Source organism: Varroa jacobsoni, unplaced genomic scaffold (genome assembly GCF_002532875.2).
Source record: "Varroa jacobsoni isolate VJ856 unplaced genomic scaffold, vjacob_1.0 scaffold_762, whole genome shotgun sequence".
Taxonomy (NCBI): Eukaryota; Metazoa; Arthropoda; class Arachnida; order Mesostigmata; family Varroidae; genus Varroa; species Varroa jacobsoni.
The window spans coordinates 181,142-201,721 of record NW_019213664.1 but is presented as its reverse complement, the minus strand read 5'-3'; the positions used below and the strand labels follow the sequence as shown (position 1 = coordinate 201,721).

At 43.2% G+C, this 20,580-nt stretch overlaps 1 protein-coding gene and 2 long non-coding RNA genes across 3 annotated transcripts in view; 1 reads left to right on the top strand and 2 right to left on the bottom strand.

The window, feature by feature from the left end:
* Window positions 1-787, bottom strand: part of LOC111263392 (uncharacterized) — a 7,193-nt gene extending 6,406 nt beyond the window's left edge. Inside the window, exon 1 of the long non-coding RNA XR_002682201.2 lies at window positions 134-787. This is a non-coding gene — a long non-coding RNA (uncharacterized LOC111263392). The remainder of the gene's footprint in view (window positions 1-133) is intronic.
* Window positions 1-3,736, top strand: part of LOC147753079 (uncharacterized) — a 10,245-nt gene extending 6,509 nt beyond the window's left edge. Inside the window, exon 4 of the long non-coding RNA XR_015312294.1 lies at window positions 2,029-3,736. This is a non-coding gene — a long non-coding RNA (uncharacterized LOC147753079). The remainder of the gene's footprint in view (window positions 1-2,028) is intronic.
* Window positions 3,737-4,811: 1,075 nt separating this feature from the next.
* On the bottom strand, window positions 4,812-9,495 carry LOC111263394 (uncharacterized). Its single transcript, XM_022838422.2, has 2 exons — window positions 9,296-9,495; window positions 4,812-6,425 (listed from the first exon to the last, which is right to left on the bottom strand). Exons 1-2 carry the CDS (start codon window positions 9,296-9,298, stop codon window positions 5,616-5,618), a joined length of 813 nt encoding a protein of 270 aa, XP_022694157.1. The 5' UTR covers window positions 9,299-9,495; the 3' UTR covers window positions 4,812-5,615.
* Between the last annotated feature and the right edge of the window lie 11,085 nt (window positions 9,496-20,580).

The window sequence follows — 20,580 nt, the reverse complement described above, 5'->3', positions numbered from 1 at the left end:
GTAGTACTACTTACTAGTAGTACTACTTATACTACTACTTGCTACTACCTCCTACTACTACTACTATTACTTAGGCTACTCTATCGCTGTCTGCAGGAGCTGTCCTTCCTGAACTCTCTGCTACTATTATTACTTGTGTCGCTGTTGCTGCTGCTGGCAATGTCGATTCTTGATGTTATGTTGTTCCCACGACGGTGCGACCACGAGGCTTGCGAACAAAGCGGCGCCGGTCCTTCTTTCGTCCTCTCTTTGGTCGCCAATCGTCGCCACGGCAACACTCAACGACGACGACGACCACAACAGTAAGCAGCACCAACAGACAGCCGGGCGTACGAAGCTGTCGCTGCCGATAGCGCCTAGCGAGTAAGTGAAAGAGGTGCATAGAGAGATCAAGAGAGAAGGAGAGTGCGAGAAATTGGTGCGCCTGCTGATGCTAGCGGTGGTGCTCGTACTCCTGTCGATTCCGCTTGAGCTCTCACTGACTCGGGTCGACTGAAGTGACTACTATGGTTGAGCGGGTTGGCTGTTGTTCTGAGAGCAGCAGATGGGTGCTCCATTCCGTTTGTTCCAGTAGCAGCAGAGGCAGTAAGTCGGTCTGTCCGTCCGTCGCGGGAGCACTCAGCGCAGGTAGTCACCCATTGGTGTTGTCAGATAACCGCCTGGCTGAATGATTGAAACCGCTCGCCTAGTCAACTCATTCGTTGTCTCGGTTCGAGTAGCCGATGGCTTCTATTACTGGTTGTAGCCGCAGTAACCTGCAGCACACCCATGGAACGACGCACTCCTATCTGCGATACAGGCGAAATGGTGTACTCATGCTGTTCGGACCTGGATATATCGATAGAGGATGTGTGTGGGCTTAGAGGAGAGTGTCACCATGCCGCCGTCGAGTCTGCAGTCACTGTCTAGCAATGGGGGAAGTCTCACCCAGTGTCGCCAGAGTTATAACTCGCAGGCAGCGACGGCGGCGGCGGCGGCGGCGGCGGCAACGACGACGGCTACCATCGCCAGCATCAGGACGGCTATCACGGATGATGAAAATCACGAAAGAAAGCCTCAATTGACGCGCACACTCGTACACTCATCTGCTAGCCGGTTCCATATGGATACGATGCATCTGTACAGATGTCGTGTGTTTTCATACTTAGCAAGCATACTGCTATCTTAGATGTATCTTTATACTAAAATTATGCACAGATAAACAACTATTGTACGGACGTGAGTAGTAACGATACCAGAGGTACAACATAATATTTTTGTTGATCCAAACGAGACTGGCGTAGATCATTAAGAAGAGATAGGAAGCTTTGCGGTATACTGCTACTTCCATTTTTGGGTCTGGGTCGTCTGGCGTTTTCCAGATAGCACCACAAAGTCCCCAGAGCCCCTTTCGGTGCACGTTTTGTCGCCAGATTCAGGAAACAATCTGAAGCCAACATGGCGCGACACTCTGTGGTTCTCGGACGCCATTCGTTCCGATTTCGACGTTAGCTATTATAATATAGGCCAGATTGTACTATCGTACAACACTTCGATAGCTATATAAGGCCATTTACCAATAGTGGTTTTAGACAGGCTTATGACATTAATAGGATCCTTAATACCATTCTCGCAACGGTGATAGAGGGCGGATATCGAGCCGCTTATTATCTCACGATATTGACCATCAGAGAAGAACAGCACGCTGACCGCACTGCATCCGGGGAACACTTGATACATGGAACCAAACTTCACAGGCCACCATTAACCAATGTCATCAATAATAAACCTACATAGTTAGTAGTTTTTGTATCCGAAGAGCAAGCGAAGGTAATCATAGTTTAGACCACTTAAAATTCTAAGTCACTAGAAAAAGTACATTGCTATACAATCGCTTAAATAGAAGTCGATCTTGTTGGTATTTTTTAGTTAATTGGGTCATCCTGTTGGGCAAGGGCAAAACAGTTCCGAATAATCTGTTATTATAAAATATGTCCTGATGGTTTATACAGTGGTTAATGGCCTAAAGCGATTATCTCACTGCTTCAGCGTTTCGACGAAACTCGAATAGAGGCGATGGAGCTGATGGCAATGGAGCAAATGACGGGGGCGGAGAAAACGGTGAAGCTACAGTCGAAGGACAGGCCGACTTAAGCCTAATCGCTCGACTAGAAAGGCGTTCTTCGTCTTCGAGGCAGGCAGGCAGGCAGGCACGCACCGCTGAACTGCAAATAGCAATCGTCAGTCGCTCTAGTGAAAGGACCTCATCGATCAGTCAAGCAACTTTCGGCAAGCGAGAAAAATCAGCACGGGCAACCATGACAGCTAGAACTATACAGGCCCTTCCGAGGGGCCAATCAGTAGAATGTCGTTTACAAAGGAGCTTTCGCACCACGTAGAAGAGGGTTATCCACATCAGCGTTGAGCGTCGTTCATGTAGACGGCACGTTCTATATTGTATGGACTCTGCCTTTCGTTCGCTACTAGCGTAACGTTAACAGGCCATGCCGAAGCGTTCTTTAACCGTGGAGGGTAATCGCAAACAATTGTTTTGACATGATCAAACATTGGAAAGACCCCCTCAGTTTTAGATCGGTGACCTTTTACTATCGCGATAATTGCCTATCACCACAGGCAAGCATGACCAGGCGAACTAATGCGACATATTACGCCTTTGCTGTGATTAACTATTTCATTGGGCACCGTTTGCTTAACCTTGCCCACTTCCAACAGCTGACTGAAAAAATTCTGGTTTCTTACTTCACTGGCTATTAATTTCCGACTGCATCATAAAAAAATATGTGTCCCTCTCCTTGTATTAGAGGCATATGATGGTGAAGTATAATATCATCATTTATGTGATTATTTTAAAATCAAAATACGGTGCCCTAATTTTTCAGTTCCTTTACTATCAGACGTGGTACAGTTTTTTTTTTTTTTTTTTTAATTTTGACAGTGTCATGCATACATTTTCTCTAATGGCCCAACAAATAAAATGCTTTGCATACTGAGGTCTATCGCCCCCTCGAGTATTGATCTTGTGCTTTTAAGAATCCTGTATACCGTATTTTTCAGGGTCACCTACGTGATGAATACTTGCAAAACGTATCCTGACCCTTGTAAAACGTCAAAAAATTACTTAAGGCTACACCAATGTGAATGCATGATTACTGGCAAAAAATATACATCAGCAAACGTTGCCGACCTTTTTTTTTCTCTGAACCATCAACTCAGTATTCGTTCAATTTTCAACTTTTCAAGCGTTAGCAATTTTAACTTTCCGCAATGAGTGGATTTTTCAATATAAATAGTGATACTATATGCAGTAACTATATTCGTGCCATTTGATCTGTACAAAAAATGTTTCTCTCCAGGTTTTGAATGATAGGGTAGAAGTACTGCCGGTAGGTAACAGCCAAGTAATCCATTAATTTAAAAAAGAATCCAATTAAATTACGCCCGGCTGTTTCAGCTGAATTATTCTTTAAATACAACGCCATCTACTATTTTTGTTCAGGTGTAAAAATATAAATCTTCCAAATTCGCTTGTGGTTTCAGCTTAAAATTGTGGTAATGTATCTAGGCACACTCATGTACAACAATGACGAATAGTTATTTTTCGTCTAAATAGGTTGGCTTTAGAATTACTTAATTCACCTAGCGTAAAACTTTTGAGCTGAAGATGCGCGCAAAGTATTTTAAATGTTATGTACTATGACAGAAAATATCGGGGGTAACATATCACTACGAACTTGAAATAAAAGCTATGCAACTACCTTGATGTCCTGTTTGGGATAATGTAGAGATAGTATATTTGTGACAATCTTTCTATAAATAGCGCCGACCTTAGCGACGTCGACCTGAGAATGCCGTAACGCACATAGAGGGAGCCCTTCTGCACTCTGTACATCTACGCACAGACAACTATAGCGACAAGCGTCGTTAACTACTTGTCTACATTTGTGTCTGCAACTAGCGGGCGGTTCTGGTGAACAAAGAGGCTCTTGTCTGTTCTTTACCCTTTCGGTCCTTTGTCTGGGCACCGTCTGTTCCTTCGTCGGTAATGAAGATAGATTTTCTGCCATTAATATAGACACACATCAGTCGAGGTCCCGTGTATTCGTCGGTGCGTATACAATCACATAGACGACTACGCACGCGTGTATAGCCAGCACAAACACACACAAAACCACCTATTTATATTCGTGTTCTTGCTTCCCTAGACAACAGCCGCTATGTAGGTCCGTTCTTCGTTTGGGTCACAGAAGTCACCGCATGTACCAAGTCGTATAGTCAGAAAGCTGATCTGCAACAGCCGATGGATTTCCCCGAGAACAAGAATAGGTTAAATTGTGTAGAGTCGGGTTCCTACTTGGCGCTCGCACCATCTATTGAACAGTGATGTGTTTTTGGAAGGTGTACGACGACCAACACATAGCCTCTTGTGTAGACACAATGTGTGTGAGAGCCAGAACATAGCCCTAGATCCAAGACGGTTACTTCATTTCCTCAATGAACTCTATGGAGAGGAGGCGAAGCGACGATACGGAAAAAGCTTTAGACACATTGATCACTTCCAGTTTGGGTGACAGTTTGATTCCATCCTGAGGGTACTTCATCGCCGACTCAAGCCGGATGTATCTTCGAATGGATAAGCACTTCATAAAAAAACTGACGCCAGCCAGACTGGTACAGTCAGCTGACTCCGGCTGATACGTGGGGACTTTCTTGTGAGAAGAACTACTTCTTCCTACCCACAGATAGAGAACACTAAGACCACTCAACCGATCAACGTATGACGGTTTTTGCTACAAGAAAGAAAAGTACATAAAAAAATGTGTATACAATTTCCGGAAAACGAAACAATTTATTTGTTACTTGGGTTACTTAAACGTACGAATATGATCGTGTTCGGCCCCTGGCACGCAAAGACTATGGAGCCCTCCTTGGCCCAAAGTGAGCAACCACTCCGCGTCGAGCGCGACTCAGGAAATCGTCTTAAGGACGAAGTGCCATCTACAATGACCGTCAAAATGGTCACCAAAAACCTGCTTAACGAAGTGGTACAGATGAACAACTATTCGTAGACGTAACTGGGAAAACTTTGCAGAACTACTCTGATTTCTGCTTTTTCTATCCAATAAATTACTATGAATGTAATGATGTAGGGATGACTATTTTGCATACATATATAACGACACTTGTTACGATGCCAGGTCAATACAATTTATTAAATTTTCTGTCATTCTCATTTTGTTTCGCTTCCTGTTGTTTTATTTATGTATCATTTCAAGACTGCGCTTTTTGTCTATCTGACAAAAAAATTGACACACTTTGTCGTTTGCCTCTAGGCTAACTGGCACCTTAATCCGCATGTCTATCCGCCACCGCAGTTGCAGCGTCTCGGGACAAATTCTGTGGCATTGTTCATATGTACAGGACTATTTACAGGCTGCGAGCAGTAGCTTAGAATGATTATCCTAGAGCGTCGTAGTTCGCAAAAGATTGCAGATTAAGTTTCTACAAGATAGAGCCATCGTATATCACAGACTAGATAGAGTGCACGAATATTTCACTTCTAACGCAATCGCTGAAGGCTTATCGTTACGTGATGTTCACCTATAGCTAACAGCTTTCTATACGTCAATTGCCCCATTCGGCTCTTCCTGAGGCGCGCTGTTGCACAAGCAAGACAAGACCTTTTCAACGTGCACCGTGTGCATGCCCTCGGCCCTGCTAGGGCACACCAGATTAATCTTGAGCATGTGCGTCTTTAATGGCTTACAAAATTCACACGTTTTCACTGGTGAATTTGTGCTGCCGCTTAGAGTGGGAATGAAAAACGAGTTACATTGGCCATAACAAAAGCTGTTAATGATCTTCTTAGGATGACAACCGCGAACTTGAATGGTTTGAGTGAACGCTTTGGTGAGACAGAAGTTTCGCCTTACTCTATCTCTGCCCATAAGAACGGATGAGGGGGCTTCGTTCTCCTGGAGAAGATCTAACAAGTTAATCTCTTTTTCTTTCGGTTCGTCTTCTAACTTGATGACATTTGGAAGTTTGGCGCTAAGGTTCTTGAGCAGACGGCTGGTCCCACGTCGACAGGGAGGATTAGTGCAGCGTCGGCGGGACGTACGCGCTTTTCTGTTTCTCATTTGACGTACAAAGGTTTGGTACATTTGATAGCGTTCCGCTTCCTCCGGACTTTGAGGTACGAACTCATTATCATCTGTTCTAGCTTCTTTGTTGTGGCTGCCGCTCTGAAACGCGGGTGAGACCAAAGTGCCTGCAGGGAAATCAGGGGAAGGCTCGAATCTAATGATTTCCTCAGGCCGAGGCGAAATCCACTTGTAGAATGCCATGTGCGTAGACTTTTTTATGTTCGGTTGACTGCTCTTGACCATGGTCACAGTAGCTATCAGTATCACCACGATCCTGATTTCCTAGAATGAAGCAAGCAGAACGATGAGTTAACAATCATACCGAAGTGAGCTATATATATGCAGCTACATGTCATGATTACGACGTTTGATATTTTTGGCGGTAACTACTCCAGCGAGCCTAGCCGGTCGACATGGACTACACTTATGAGAAAAATTCTGTACGTACGCCAGTCACCACGGGAGATCGCTAAGGTGCGAAGGAATGTTCGACGATGTTCGCAATGGGCCTACACACATGATAGCTAGGTAGAGAAGAGCTCGTGCGTGGTTGCACGAACTTGAATGCGATACGATGCGGAGTTATTGAGCGGTGCCGCCTTTCTTAATCAAGTCAGGGGTCGCGCGTTTCACCGAAAGTGCCCTCTGGCGTTTGCAGAACTGCCCTAAGAGCCACCGTTTGATGGCCTGACGACTCCGTTCGCACAGCCGAGTTCGACTTTATTTTGGCTTCGAACGTGCGTATTGGCGCCTTTTTCATCAATCCACTTATAGACAAGATTCAAGTGTTCTAGCCATGTCATGAATTTCGAATTACTGTCGATTACATGCTGTGAAAGTGTTATGGGGTGTATACGTGGGTCTTGTAACCTGTATGTCAAACGTATTTGGAGCGCAAGCGATTTAATAATACGTTCATCGTACCCTTTAGTATCTCCACATTTTAGCTATTTTCTAGTCTAATCAAACTGCATGCATGTCCGTGTAAAGTGATGAAGGTCAAAACGACCGTCGACAAAGGCTGTAGCATCTCGTTTTCTCTCTGTTAGGTCCCGTCCACCTGGCAGCTAAGCGGTAGTGCTTTAGGCGCGCGCACAGTTATAACCAGCAGCGCAGCTATAGGACATCAGCGGCCAACCGCTAGTCCCAGTAATTTGGGTTGACGGCTGGCTGCACCTTCCGTCTGATCAGAGGAGTCAGCAATCAGTTGCCGAATGACGACCGACGGCTATTGCTTAAGAAAACAGCACGCCCATCGCATTTGGGTGCGCGGCGACGTCGTAGACGACGACGAAGCGCCTCAAAAGGCGCCGGATAACGTTGGCCGCTAGAGGAGACGTAGGAACTGGAGAGGCAGCAGCAGCAGCAGCAGCAGCATCAACGATGAACTCACGAGGAACTAAGAAAGGCCTAACGGAGGAATCAGCCAGACATAGCAGCAACGAATCAGCTCCGCTTGTCGACTACGCGCGACGTCGCCCAACAGGCGGACAGACAGACAGCCGATCTGTTGGTAGGGCGAACAGATCAGCCATCGGCCAGGTGATGTAGAGAGGCTCCTTCAACTCACTCAGCAGAACGTCCAGCAAGAAATAGAGCGGCGACCACAGCGACAACAAAAATAGAAACAGTAACAACAACAACAACAGCAACATCAAGTAATAATAACGGGAGCAGCAGCGACAACAACAACAGCAGGCCAACTGAGCAACGTCTGGTTACGGCGCGGACGTACGATTGCGTCCTCGTCGTCGTCTTCATCGCCGTTGTCAGGAGTTTGAAGTCGAAGGAGGTGGCGGCGTAGTGGCGCAGAAAACCCGGTCATCGCTTCCTCCCCGTCCCCCTATTCAAGCAAAAACCATGATCACCGGCGAGACTGGCGTCTTCTATAGCCAGGCGCCATGGATCAAGCTACCGGTCACGGAGCTGAAGAATACACGAACGCAGCGCCGTTTAACTCGACGCGCTCGCCAGACTCTGCCCTTGGTTAACCAATAAGGCTAAGCAACCCGCCGGGCTTTTTGCTGCTGCGGAAGCGGCAGCAAATACTACTGCCGGCTGCTGATGCCGCTGATACTTGCGAAATCTGCCACTGAGTTGGCCGTGCTCTTGTTGCGGGTACTTGCCTGCCTTTGGCCTCTCTGGACCCAGTCAATGACTCGCCTGATTGGCCTGTTGGTCGCCTAAGATCGACGACGTTTCGGCGCCAAGCGCGGACGGAGCAGACTGCTTCCTCTTTTCGTCGTCAGGTTCGATGGCGCCTATCGTACGAGAGCGCGACAGGGCCGCCGCGACAAACATCATCGTAGTCATAGACCACCGCATCGTACGCACACACACAGGCGCCCATAGGTAGCCCTCAGAGACAAGAACAACACGCGACAGGACTCTGTGGTGATGCGGCACAAAGAAACAGGCGAAGGGAACAGCCCTGGTCGCACGCGCACGCGCGCGCGCGCACTAAACGGACCTGTTAGGTACAGTGTAAATGGCGACTGTCAATGAAAAGAAGACGGAGTAACGATGCGCAAGGAAACCACTGCGGTACATCTGGCGCGCGACGCCCAACGTGGGTATGACGGTGTTTATTGGATAGTGTACGAAGTGAACACTTAGAGGTTAGGATGTATTGATACTAATTCAACGAGAAAAGAGCGAACGATTTGTCCGTGATATAGAAACGTAACAAAATCAGACAAAGAATAAAGAGATTAAACGAGAAAAATTCTTAATAGCAATTTCTGGATTATGACCGAATGGAGAAATGTTAATAGGACGATTTTGAGAAAACGCTTGTAAAGGTTGTGTGTTCGTTCCGACGAAAGGCTATATAAAGTGCGCCGATTTTTAGTGCCGTCAGAGTACGTATATGAGCAATAGTCATATAGTCTAATAAATTTCAATCGTCAACACTTAATGGATGGAGTTACAAATCCAAATGATCATACGATTAAACCGTAATGATGGCCCTAAGTCATTGATTCTATAATTCAAGGAGCTACCGGAGCTGTATGCTGTGTAGCGTAAGCCAATTGCAGAATAGACGGGTCGCGTGCTATTGGAAATGCGAACGTTTCAGATTCTTTTTGCTTCTCTAGATTCAGCTCCGTGCGCTAGTCTGAATTTGCACCGACGACCAAATGAGTACTCACCATAGTTATGCTGAAGACTGTTCACCTCCTGAGCAAGGAAAATCTGAGCATTTCTGAAGGAAGATACGGTTCTTTCGCTCAGCACCTCTAACGTCCGATTGCTGTTTCCAATATATGCGTTCGACTAGCGATGATCACTTCGAAAGAGATAATGAGTTTTTTCTCACCGATAGAAGATGTTTAGGACCATACACCTTAGCGTCCGGTTCTGCGAATGGCCTGAGCTCAGCCAGCAGCCTCATTTAAACCCGCAGGAGGAGGGGCCTCTACTGACTCCGCCTTAAGGTGAGGGGGTAGTTAGACCCCGAGGAGACGACTAACGGGTAGCTAGGGGGCCTAATTGTCGAATTAAAACACTGCCTTTATGAACACACGCTTTGCGTACTTTCGCATACAAATTGATTTATTTATCTGTCTACTTGGGACAATTGCTATGGCCAAAAAGAAGTACTATACAGTTCTAATCATGCCAGAACAAACTCTCATGACATCGCTTCATCAATCACTGGAAGCAAGCAATTAGCCGCAATTATTAACTGGGTGTGCGAAAAAATCTATAATAACACTATATTAATAATTATGCTATTAATGATTCCAACAACAAAGTGCGGCTGCCACAGTCTGCATAGAGGGAACATTTATGTAGAAACTAACATGTTTTGACTGGCGCCAAGCAGTCAAAGACTGCCTGACACTTTGCATACGTTATTTGTTTCTGAACAAGCGATAAACAATCACCGCAGCTCCAACTGATGACTTTCCTTCGTTGAAAATCCCACGATTTCATGGTATGCACTTTTACGATCATTGATATTATAGGGAATAGCAACTCCAAACTATAGGGGTGCGTGTCATGATAGTCTTTTTTTGTTTCTACTGACCATATGATAAGCAAAGCATGAATTTTTATTGTGATCGTTATGCAACAAGTTACAAGGGACTGCAGAATAAATCTAAAATCCAATCGTAGGATGCAGCATAAATATTTTGCCTATGATATTTCGACTACGATGATTATACGATTCTATTATATACGTACAAATTATTTTGAGCGGGAACATCAGAGCTGTCGGTATCATAATTATACGGCAGAAGTTTCATGGCGCACGTCACCGAAAATACAGGAAAACAGAATAAACGATCAAATCACCTCTTGCTATTCGATCTCAAAGTAGCTCCGATCGCAACGTGCGGGATACGCGTCATCTGGCAGCGGAGGATCCCGTACAATTAAATTTCGTTACAGCCTCCTTCCTCAAAAGAGCGTTGGGACTACGCATAGTAACCCGAAATCGCTTTACGTGCCCACTAGTCGACTCGCCACCGCTGTCCAAGGACCTACGGCATCGTTTTGATCTTCCAATAAAGGAACCTTGCGAACTGGGAACAAAGATTTGCAGAGATTTCTTTGCGATGGGTAAGTGGTTGTAAGTAAGGTACACAGCAACGGGTGGAAGGGGACGAACCGGCTGACGAGGCATGACTTCACTGGCTTTGCCATGCATGGGTTTCATCATAGATTCTTTTTTTTCCACGAGCCTAACGATACACGTATGTGCTCCAAATACGGACAAAATTACGTTGGATACCGTACCACTCGTTCTTCTGTCGCTTTCTGGTACGTAAGCCTCTTAAATAATAGCTATGAACTTGATAAGGCTTGTATCATACTTTAAATACTTTACGACTTATAGGTTATAAGTCGTAAAGTACTTTAGATCATTTATCATCATAGAGATCATCATCATAGAGACTGGAATATTACGTTACTGCCCTGTGTGAAATCTCTCAACCCTTCAAAGTGAGCCTTAGACATTGGGAATAAAGGTTCGCCGAAGACTGACGAGGATTTCTTTGCTTTGGGTGCGATCAGGAGTAACGAGTAAAAAAGGACGAGCCGACTAGATAAATATGTGATCATTCGTTTGACCGTGCATGGCTTCCACCATAAACTCTGCAGGCAGCTAAGTTTCTATGAACCTGAGAATACGTGTGGATGCTGCCGATGCGAAGCAAGTTGTGATGGATATCGCCTTCAAGTATTAGTCTCATGACATTAGGAAAATCTGTCAATATAGCTTTATAAACTCAAGTGTTTTAGATGGTTCTGTATAGCCCCTCCGATATTGGGATGTTCTGTGTCTGACCTGTATAGCCAGCACAAACGAATAAATAATATTTGATACCATCTGATTAGTTTTTTAATGATGAAAGCAGAAAAAGCAAAAATTTGAGTATTTTATCAGTATTCGTATCGTGTACTAAATATAGATAATCAATGACGTCCTTGCGTCGTTGCTGACTCGGAATTATGGATTCGCCAGGTCCGTTACAGCCAATGAGTAGATGTGTCCCCTATATGTATGCAGTAGAATTTTCTCAAGTAGAAGCCTGCCTAGGTCAACTAGATTTACTTGCATGACTCCTCATCTAGATAAAAATGTTTCCTAAAAAGATAATTTACGCAGATAAACTACACACTATATTATCTTATACAATCCTGGTTAGAGGTTTGTTGGACGAACGAATACTGATAACGTTCCGAAGAACGATCTTTTTAGCGTCATCTTGACCGGATCAATAGACGGCAGCGCGACGGTCCCACTGTTTTTTAAGCACGCCAAGAGCCGCACGGCATTATTATGCGCCTAAATAACGCCAGTCAAAATAGAGTTAACCAAATAACATCGTGCCGTATTGTTTAGTTGTTTGTGCCCAGGGCAACAAGTTCGTAGACGCCATTGCTGTTAATAGGTGCAATTTTTTCTTGCCCCAAAGGTCTGTGCAAATGTTGATGCACGAGAGGCGATATCGCTTAATTCTATTCGAACACTTTAAACGCTATTATCATAACATTACTTTTATTCTATTGATAATTTAGCAGTTATATTTTTTTATCAGTGTACATTGATTTCATCGTATCTTATCGACTAGAATGATGAATAATTAACCTAATGGGTTAAAGTGATCTAGTATTATGGGTTTCAGAGTGATTGAGAAATGATGACCCCTGAACAACACTAGAGAAATAGATGGAATCGGAAAAATTAAATAATCGTATTCTACCTATATTTATTAGTGGCTCCTAATGGCAACCTACGTTGTTTATTGCACGCTACAGTTCCGCAACCTTTAATTAACTGTATTACTATTTATTAATTAACTATATATTACTATTAATTAACTAACTAATTAAAGCTATTCGCAAAGCTTGAACCCTTACAGACTTATAACGAAGCGATAAGCTTTCGTTTTAGTTCTTTTCCAGCGTATAGTCTAATAGCAGGCCGAATCCGATTAGGCCAGTTGACTTCAATAATTTCGTTGTTTGATTGTTGTTATTGTGGTAGTTAAGTTTATCATTTTTTTTTGTAAGGACGAGGAAGCGACAGTAACCACTCCATTAGTTATGCCTGCATCAAGTCTCTAATACTGTTCAAAGGCGTTTCAGATACTGTGCATAACGCCGTCACCATGTACCGATCGATCCGTCACAGCTAGCGCAGCGATGGACGTCGAGAAGGAAAGCAAACACGAAAAGGCTGCAGGACGAGAAAGAGCGAACGCTCACAATAAAGCAAACGAACAGAGAGCTAAAAGAAACCAAGCTGTTTAGGGCGTGGTGCAGTTGCGTATCAGATTGTGGGCCGCACCCACATTAAAGGCGAACCCCCTCCCCCACTCCCCTGCCCCCGAGCAAGGTTTTTCACACCTTCAAGCACATGTACGTTTTAAATCTCTGCAGCCTCAGGACCAGAAGCAAAAGACCACGCCGTAACAATCGGCGGAGCAGTGCAGCGGCCGACGACAGCCAACGACGAAGCGCTTTCTGTCTTTGTTCCGCACATTACACGGGTCTACGTTACCTACCTCGACGGGTGCCTCAAATAGACTTGTCGTACCGACCGTATGACGACTAACTCAGCTTACAAGATGAGGTACTAACTGATTCACTCCCCTGGGGTCCTGCTCTCACGACCTCACAGTGTTCGCCCGGACGGCCAATCGACTGATCGGAGCGCACAATCGACTCAGATGAACATCTCGGCAATGCTTTATTACTAAGAACGATTGGCATCTGTCGCGCGCACGCACTCCTCTGTTGTCTGGGTTTCACAGCATCACTGCGCTCATCATCGCAGTCATCATCACAATCATCACAAGACCGCGACCGTGATCATTATGGCCATCACCGTAGCAGACAGGACAGGATAACGCTTCGGCATCTTCGTTTCGTTGTCTCGATGTCTAGCACTCAGCGTGAACTGTCGGATCGAGCGGTGCAGAGGGAAGTGCGATTCACGCCGAAGCTGGTTGTCTGAGAGAGAGAGAGCTTCGGGTGTTTGGGGCGACTGAAGAAGACCTCACTTCATCAGTGTAGACGGGTGAAATGTTGGCTAAAGAACAATGACGAAGTACAAAGAGGTTGGGATAAAGGAAGCGCATAAAGAGCGCTGTACGCAGTGGTGTCCGATCGGCGCAAGCCGGTAGCCAGACGCCTTGTGCGAGTGGGCGACCGGATACAGGCAAAGCGGTAAAGGTTTGAGCTACTTCATTGCCCAAATCATTTTTCGGATCCTTCTCTTCAAGCAAGTGGAATCTCGTCAAACAGGCTCATCCGTTGTGCAGACAGACTGGCAGACAGGGGCTTCTGCTAAAAACACCATCGATCATCACTGAAGTTGGAAAAAATCGATGACGCACAGGTGCACCTCCTTACAAAGGCTTAGCATCCGCACGTGCTTGTTTCTCCAATTGCTACTACTGGACGAGTGAACAGATAGGTGATGATGGGATGCCTCCGAAAACAAAAGGATTGACTGTGAAACTAGAACTTCATGATGAATCCCGCAAGTTTATCAAACTGCTACTTCTCTAAGCGGCGATTTCCAGTCAGCTTGAACGGTCTATATATAGTGTGCACAGTTGTGTAACTAGTTAGATGAATTATTATTTTTGCCTAATACTCTTAGAAATCTGCGAGTTCGTGGAAATGACAACGGTTTCACCGCCAGTCATGCAGCATAACGTAAACATTTGTACGTAACAAAGCTAAAACACATTGTCATATGTATCCATCAACCAGTACGAGTCAACTGCCTCTATAGATACCGCATGCGTCAGGATTGACCTGTTTGGACATCGCTTTAAAATAGCCTTCCGAAATCGGTTTAATCATAAACAGTTGCACGCGCGGCGTCCTTTAACGATTTCTCACCTTTGTCGACCTCTCGACTTTAGTGAACTTCGCCGCCTCCCTGAGTTCGCCTCGTTTGAGTTCGCCATCAATGCCGGCAGGCCACCCAGAATCATCGCTGAATTGGCCTCACCCGCAAAGGCTGATGCGAATGTGGTAGCGCCGATGGGGGTGGATGACCAACGCCGCAAGAGCGGCAGCACCTTTGGCCCTCTGAGTGGCAAAACAACCATCACTGCTGCCGTCGTCTCAATATCGTCGCTGCGATCATACGCGATCGGAGTCTGTCGCCAGCACCCGCAAGCGACCGTGGCGTTATGTGGAGCGACGGGGTTGCGTACCTTGCAGCCCTTAGAAGCCTGATGATGATCTGCAGACAAGCCGTTGATGCCTATCAATTCCTGCTAATAAAAGATGGAAATGCTGATAAAGATAGCGGCACAGCAGCAGTAGATTATGTCTGCTTGATGTATGCATATATATATATATATATATGTATATGTATATATAAAAGATGAGTTGCAGAGCAGACGATCATGGTACTGCTCCAGGGTCTAAGGGACCTACAAGTGCCGCCAAAATAACACCTGGTATAATTTTTACAGCTCCGGTACAGCCCTGGTGTGGCAAAGGTCCAGACCAAACACTGACGGATTAAAACGCATCGTGGCGGAACATGTTGACGTTTGATGTCGCGCCATCCATAATGGCAAAATAGTCGTACTTTTCCAGCCGCTTATTTTTCACTAATCTGTGTCTGGGCTGATCGTTCAGTAAATCCGTGACAACAAGCTACTATACAATAGCGTAGTTAGTACGTACATAGCGAATATGTTTCAATAGAGCATGCTTATATATTTTTTTTTTTACTGTATTTTTAACATGTATTCTATCAGCATCATTTTAATAGGTACTAGAGTTGTAACGCACTTTCACCTTATATCCACTCTAGATCGCTGAGATATGGAAACGGAATTCGCTATGGGACATTTACCTCGAAGCTAGAGAAGATGTTGTTAAAAAAAAAAAAAGAGATTTAATAGTTATTAAGCAGACACCAAAGACGCGACATGAGATGCTATAACTCCGTATTGTATTTCTTAGCCGAGTGATTGAATGCAGTGAAGTGTTGAGGATCAAAACAAGATTTGAACCTTAGAAAAAAATTAGTAGCTGACCAATCACATGCAAATTTTCAGCGCCTGCATCTTAAACAATGATAAAATTAAAAAACTGCATAAGCATTTGAGACCATTTCTGTTTATTTGATTATTACATAATGTTTGCCTATGGAGTAAACATATATGTTTGTCTTTTGATATTTAATAACAAAAACAAATTTTATAGAAGAAAACTGGCATAAGGAGAGCAAAGGTCTAAAATGCTTACCTTATTTACCTGAAAAAAAAAATCGCATTGTGTCTTATTGATTATCTTGTATTGAATGTACGTAAAGACTCGCATTATACCAGATCGTTCGCTTTGGTTCAAACCGTGCTTGAATCACGAAGAAAAACAGGTAATACCTCAAAAATCCAAAATTGGATAGCAATTTTTGTTAAAACCAAGTTGAAATGTGTTGTGACAGTAGATAGATCTTTGAATATGATTCTTTCATCTGTTACTTGAGCGTCCTTAAATGATTTAAATATCGACCGACGTTAAATTACGTCTGCAGCTATTCAGGCCTATAACCGAACCTTTTACCTCTCAGCAAGGCAAAGGCTGAACCTCAACCGACGAATGAAGATGCCATTTACCCCTACTGTCGACGATTGACTGAACTAAATTCACGGAAACGAATATATCCATGTATTATGAATATACCCCATCTAAATACCCAGTTGAGTAAACGATGGGGCAAATGTGACGTTTATGTACGCTAAATTCTATACGCTTTCATAAAAGGGCGACTCATTTCGCTATTATTATTTTATTGGTCTTTTGAGGGTCATTCAAACACGTTGCCGGTTTATCCAGTGCTACGTGTTCCATGAAAGCCATAAATTGCAAAATCCACAACAGGTTTTTCTTAAGGGGGCAAATTTTTCTTGACATACTGGCAGCCCTTCCAGGCTTAAAAAAAGTGTGGCGCCGAATTTCGGGTAGGCATGTTCGTTTCGTTATTCCGCCTTTAACTGTCCGCTAGCATTTATAGAATCTAGTAATTTTTCGAGTAGTCTATATATTTCGTACGGAAAGTTGTCGTCTATACAACAAGAAACGAACTTGTTATGGGTGAATTTCGTTGATAATACTGCGTGGCTTAAGTTTAGAGAGTGTTTACTTCAGCCTGTTGCTTTCAGTTGTCCATTGCTTTATTCAGAATAAATTTTTGTGTGAATTTACAAACGCTAGTTTACACTGAGACGTCCGTGTTTATGAAGCTGGCACGTCTGTCCTATAAACGTAGTTCAGATTGCGTGGTACAGTTAGTGTGACAACGAGAACTAACAAACAACGGATGGCAAAAGCGAATTGACTTAAATTGATTTTTTGAATTGAAATTGATGAGTTTTGATATGCTTCCTGATCCCAAAGCTAAAGATGGGAGAACTAGACCCAACGGTCTAGTTTCTGACCATTATAACATCAGTGGCTCTTCGCCGATCACCAAATGTTAGCAGGATCTGTATGCGTATCTTAGAATCATACATCAATATATAATAGTTTCCTCTAGCTTTGGCTCTGCTGCAACAGCCGCTTAGCCAGCCATATCCGAACGTGCTTATTGCTACAAGTCAGGCAGTTAGTATTATGGTACGCAGATGGTGTCACAGGTCAGCACTTGCCTAATACCATACTACGAATGGTTCTGTAAGCGCAAAGTCAAAAAAACCTTGTAGACTAACTCAGTTTTGCCGATCAGGCAGGGAGCTGCTAGCGCAATGCTGGGACAATTTTTGAAAGGTATCGGTGTGCCATTGCAGGCTTTACGATGTTTTTCTAAAATGTGCTAAATACGCTATGGTTTTTCTAAGTTTGGCAAACTTTGTCAATTTTTATTTGCTCGTTTTAAGGCGGATGCGAGATTTTTACATCGAACAGACACAGTCCAAGACGATCAGGATCGGTGTGATTTTTTTTTGTTTTAGGAAAACTGATCTGCGAGCTTTTTGTTGTTCAGATTTAAACACGGAACAGAGGAGTTCACTCTGAGGTTAATCTCCGTTATCGGCAACGTGGTCGAAAGATGTCACAACAACACAAATCTTTACGGTGAGATAAGCGTAGTTACTATCGTGAATTACTGTGATTTGTCATTGTTCGAACGCCGAATGAACATACGAGCTATGCTAGCACCCTAAAAACCATAATTGATTTATTATAGAGAGAGTATCCTTTATTTAGAAATAGCAAAGTACATACGCAGATCTCGCTGAACTCGAATGAACGGTACCGTTGCTTTCACACGCAACTTACAAGTTATATGATCGGTTGTCTAGCTTAGCAAACTGAGCAAATCGTTTGTCAGTGTCTTTCTAACTATGAATAAGTAGCGTACGTTCTGACTATGTTTTCGCTTTCCTAACAGTTCTCGTGATATGGTTTTGGGACAAGTGCAGGACTATTCTTCGTTAATTTCTGAAGCACTCAGTTACCTATCATCATAGCATGGCTTATCCGGAGAAGTATAATGAATATCTACACGAGGCCTGGCTACTTATAAAAATACTTAGTCTGAAGGATTAAATTGCTGACAAACAACAATTGAATCAAATTGCTTTGAGCAGGACAGAGGACAACTCTGCCAGTGCCAAACGGATATTCATATCTGCAATGGAAACTAGCGAGACCTATAATTACAATAAACTGCCGAAAAAAATTCAGCCCTGCCAGATGTTTCAAATGCCTTAAGAGCCTCAATGTGGACCTGTGCCACAACAATCAATAGCGACTATTCTTCGATCACAGCCTGAATCGAAAAACACTGAACCTAATTATGGTTTTAGTCCCCATATCCTTCAAATTTAGATCCCTTTGATTTCGATCGACTGCTTTTTTACCGTAAAGAAGAAATAGTGACGTAGCCTGTAGTACCGTTGAGTCTCTCGACCAAAACATCAACAACAAGCTTAAATATCATAATGTAAAACAACGGCAAAACTGTTCAAGAACCTATAGAGTCCTGACTCTAATGCGTATAGGTTAAAAAAAGTATCTATGTGACACATTTCGAAGGACCGTTTTTCTATCATTTAGGCTTTACAAATTATATGTCTTATACGCGTCTATAGGTGCGTAATTTCTTTGCTATAAGGAACATAGGGAAAAAGGGGACGAGCTGACTGAATAAACATGTCACCTACCTTGATTCCACCATCAACCGCAGGAAATCGGCTCTCCACAAGACGCGGGGCCAATTATCGTGTTTCCCGCAGATACTAACTTTGAAATATCTTAAAAATCTCGTGTTAATAAAAGTTTCGTATGGACCGTATGTTTTTTACGCTCCCTCTGATATTGGGATATTTTGTTATTGATATATATATATATATATATATATATATATATATACGAAGTCTTTGACTACTACTAGCAAATGTGAATGAATTCAGTTTAATTGATATTTGTATGTATAAACATATGTGTATTATTAAAAGATATAAGTTTCTCGATTCGCCAGATAAATTCGAAAAACTTAATATATTTGGCCAGATGCTACGTGATCTCCCTTCAAAGAATTCTAGCATTTTGTTAAACGTTTTTCGTTTAAAAAGATCTTTTTGAAATCGCAATCATTTTAAAAAAATTAAAAAATTGTTTTTTGCTTTTCTGCTAAAAACTACAGTTGCGGAAGTAATATGTCGATGGAAAACAAATCGATCTTATGACAGAAATAATGAGAACAGTTTTCCATAGAATCTACAGTGAACTAGGTATAAAATCGCTATTACGTATGGGCAATAATCTCGATAGCGGTCATGAACCATATCTTTTCTGAAGTAAGTACAGCGTCTACGAGCTACCTTACTTGGGCAAAGAAAAAAAAAAAAGGTTTGAGATGTTATTTTAACTCTAATATTATAGTCAAGTTATACAATATCAACTAATATTAAACGTTAGTATAGCTCAAAAGTTACTTCGAATATTGTTAAGTCCTGCAGCTGTTGTCAAGTCTGCAGTACACTCTGCAGTAAACCATGCCGTGAACTTTGCTATTGACTCGTGCTTACGCTAGATCCTGAATGACTGACAGGGAAGCAAAAGTTCGTGTAAAACATAGGCTAGGATCTAGTTCGTCGTGCCATAGACACACGCCGCTTCCGTTCATACACTATAATCATAACACTGCTATATTGAACAATTTGAAATTTATTATTAATTTTGTATGTCTGGTTAATATAAATAATAAATAGTATTTACACATATTTCTATATACAGCCTGCGCAAAAACATTATAAAGATTAGGCTTTATTTACTTCTGCGTCGTTTCTTTTGTGAGACTCGTCGTGATGTTTTCGTCTCGCTGCAACCAACATATCCGACTGAGACGCTCCGATAAAAAAAGGAAGAAAAGTACGAAGTGAATCAATGAGTCGCGCGTACCGTTGAGGGTTGGATCGCTCCTTATTGTGACAAAGGCTATCATCGAACATGGGACATTGCCTTCCACACTTTGCCCATGTTCTACAGCGTTTGTACCAGCAGGTAGAACGGTTTGTCTGATGCGAGCGTGGCAATAGTGATGCTTATTGATGACGAGAAAAGGGAGATAGATATGTGGTGATTGATTATTATCTTAGTTTTTGTCGATATTTCAATGCAATTACGTTATCGGTTGTGATGATTGATGATTGGGACGCTAAATCCGATTATGGCTACTGGTAGCAAGGCATCTTGAAAGATCTGTGAGAGAGAGACACAGCTGATAATGGCGAATGATAGGTAAATTTCGTCCCTATGTATTTTCATCTATCACGTCTCCTGAATTGTATGAAATATACAGATGACAAAAATAAATTTTTGCTGAATATACAGTACTCGTATTAGTAGATTTTCTTACTGTTTGTCTGATTGTCATGGTTAGTCCATTTGATGCTGATAAATCAAAGTTTATTTTACACCTATACAAACTAAACGTGAC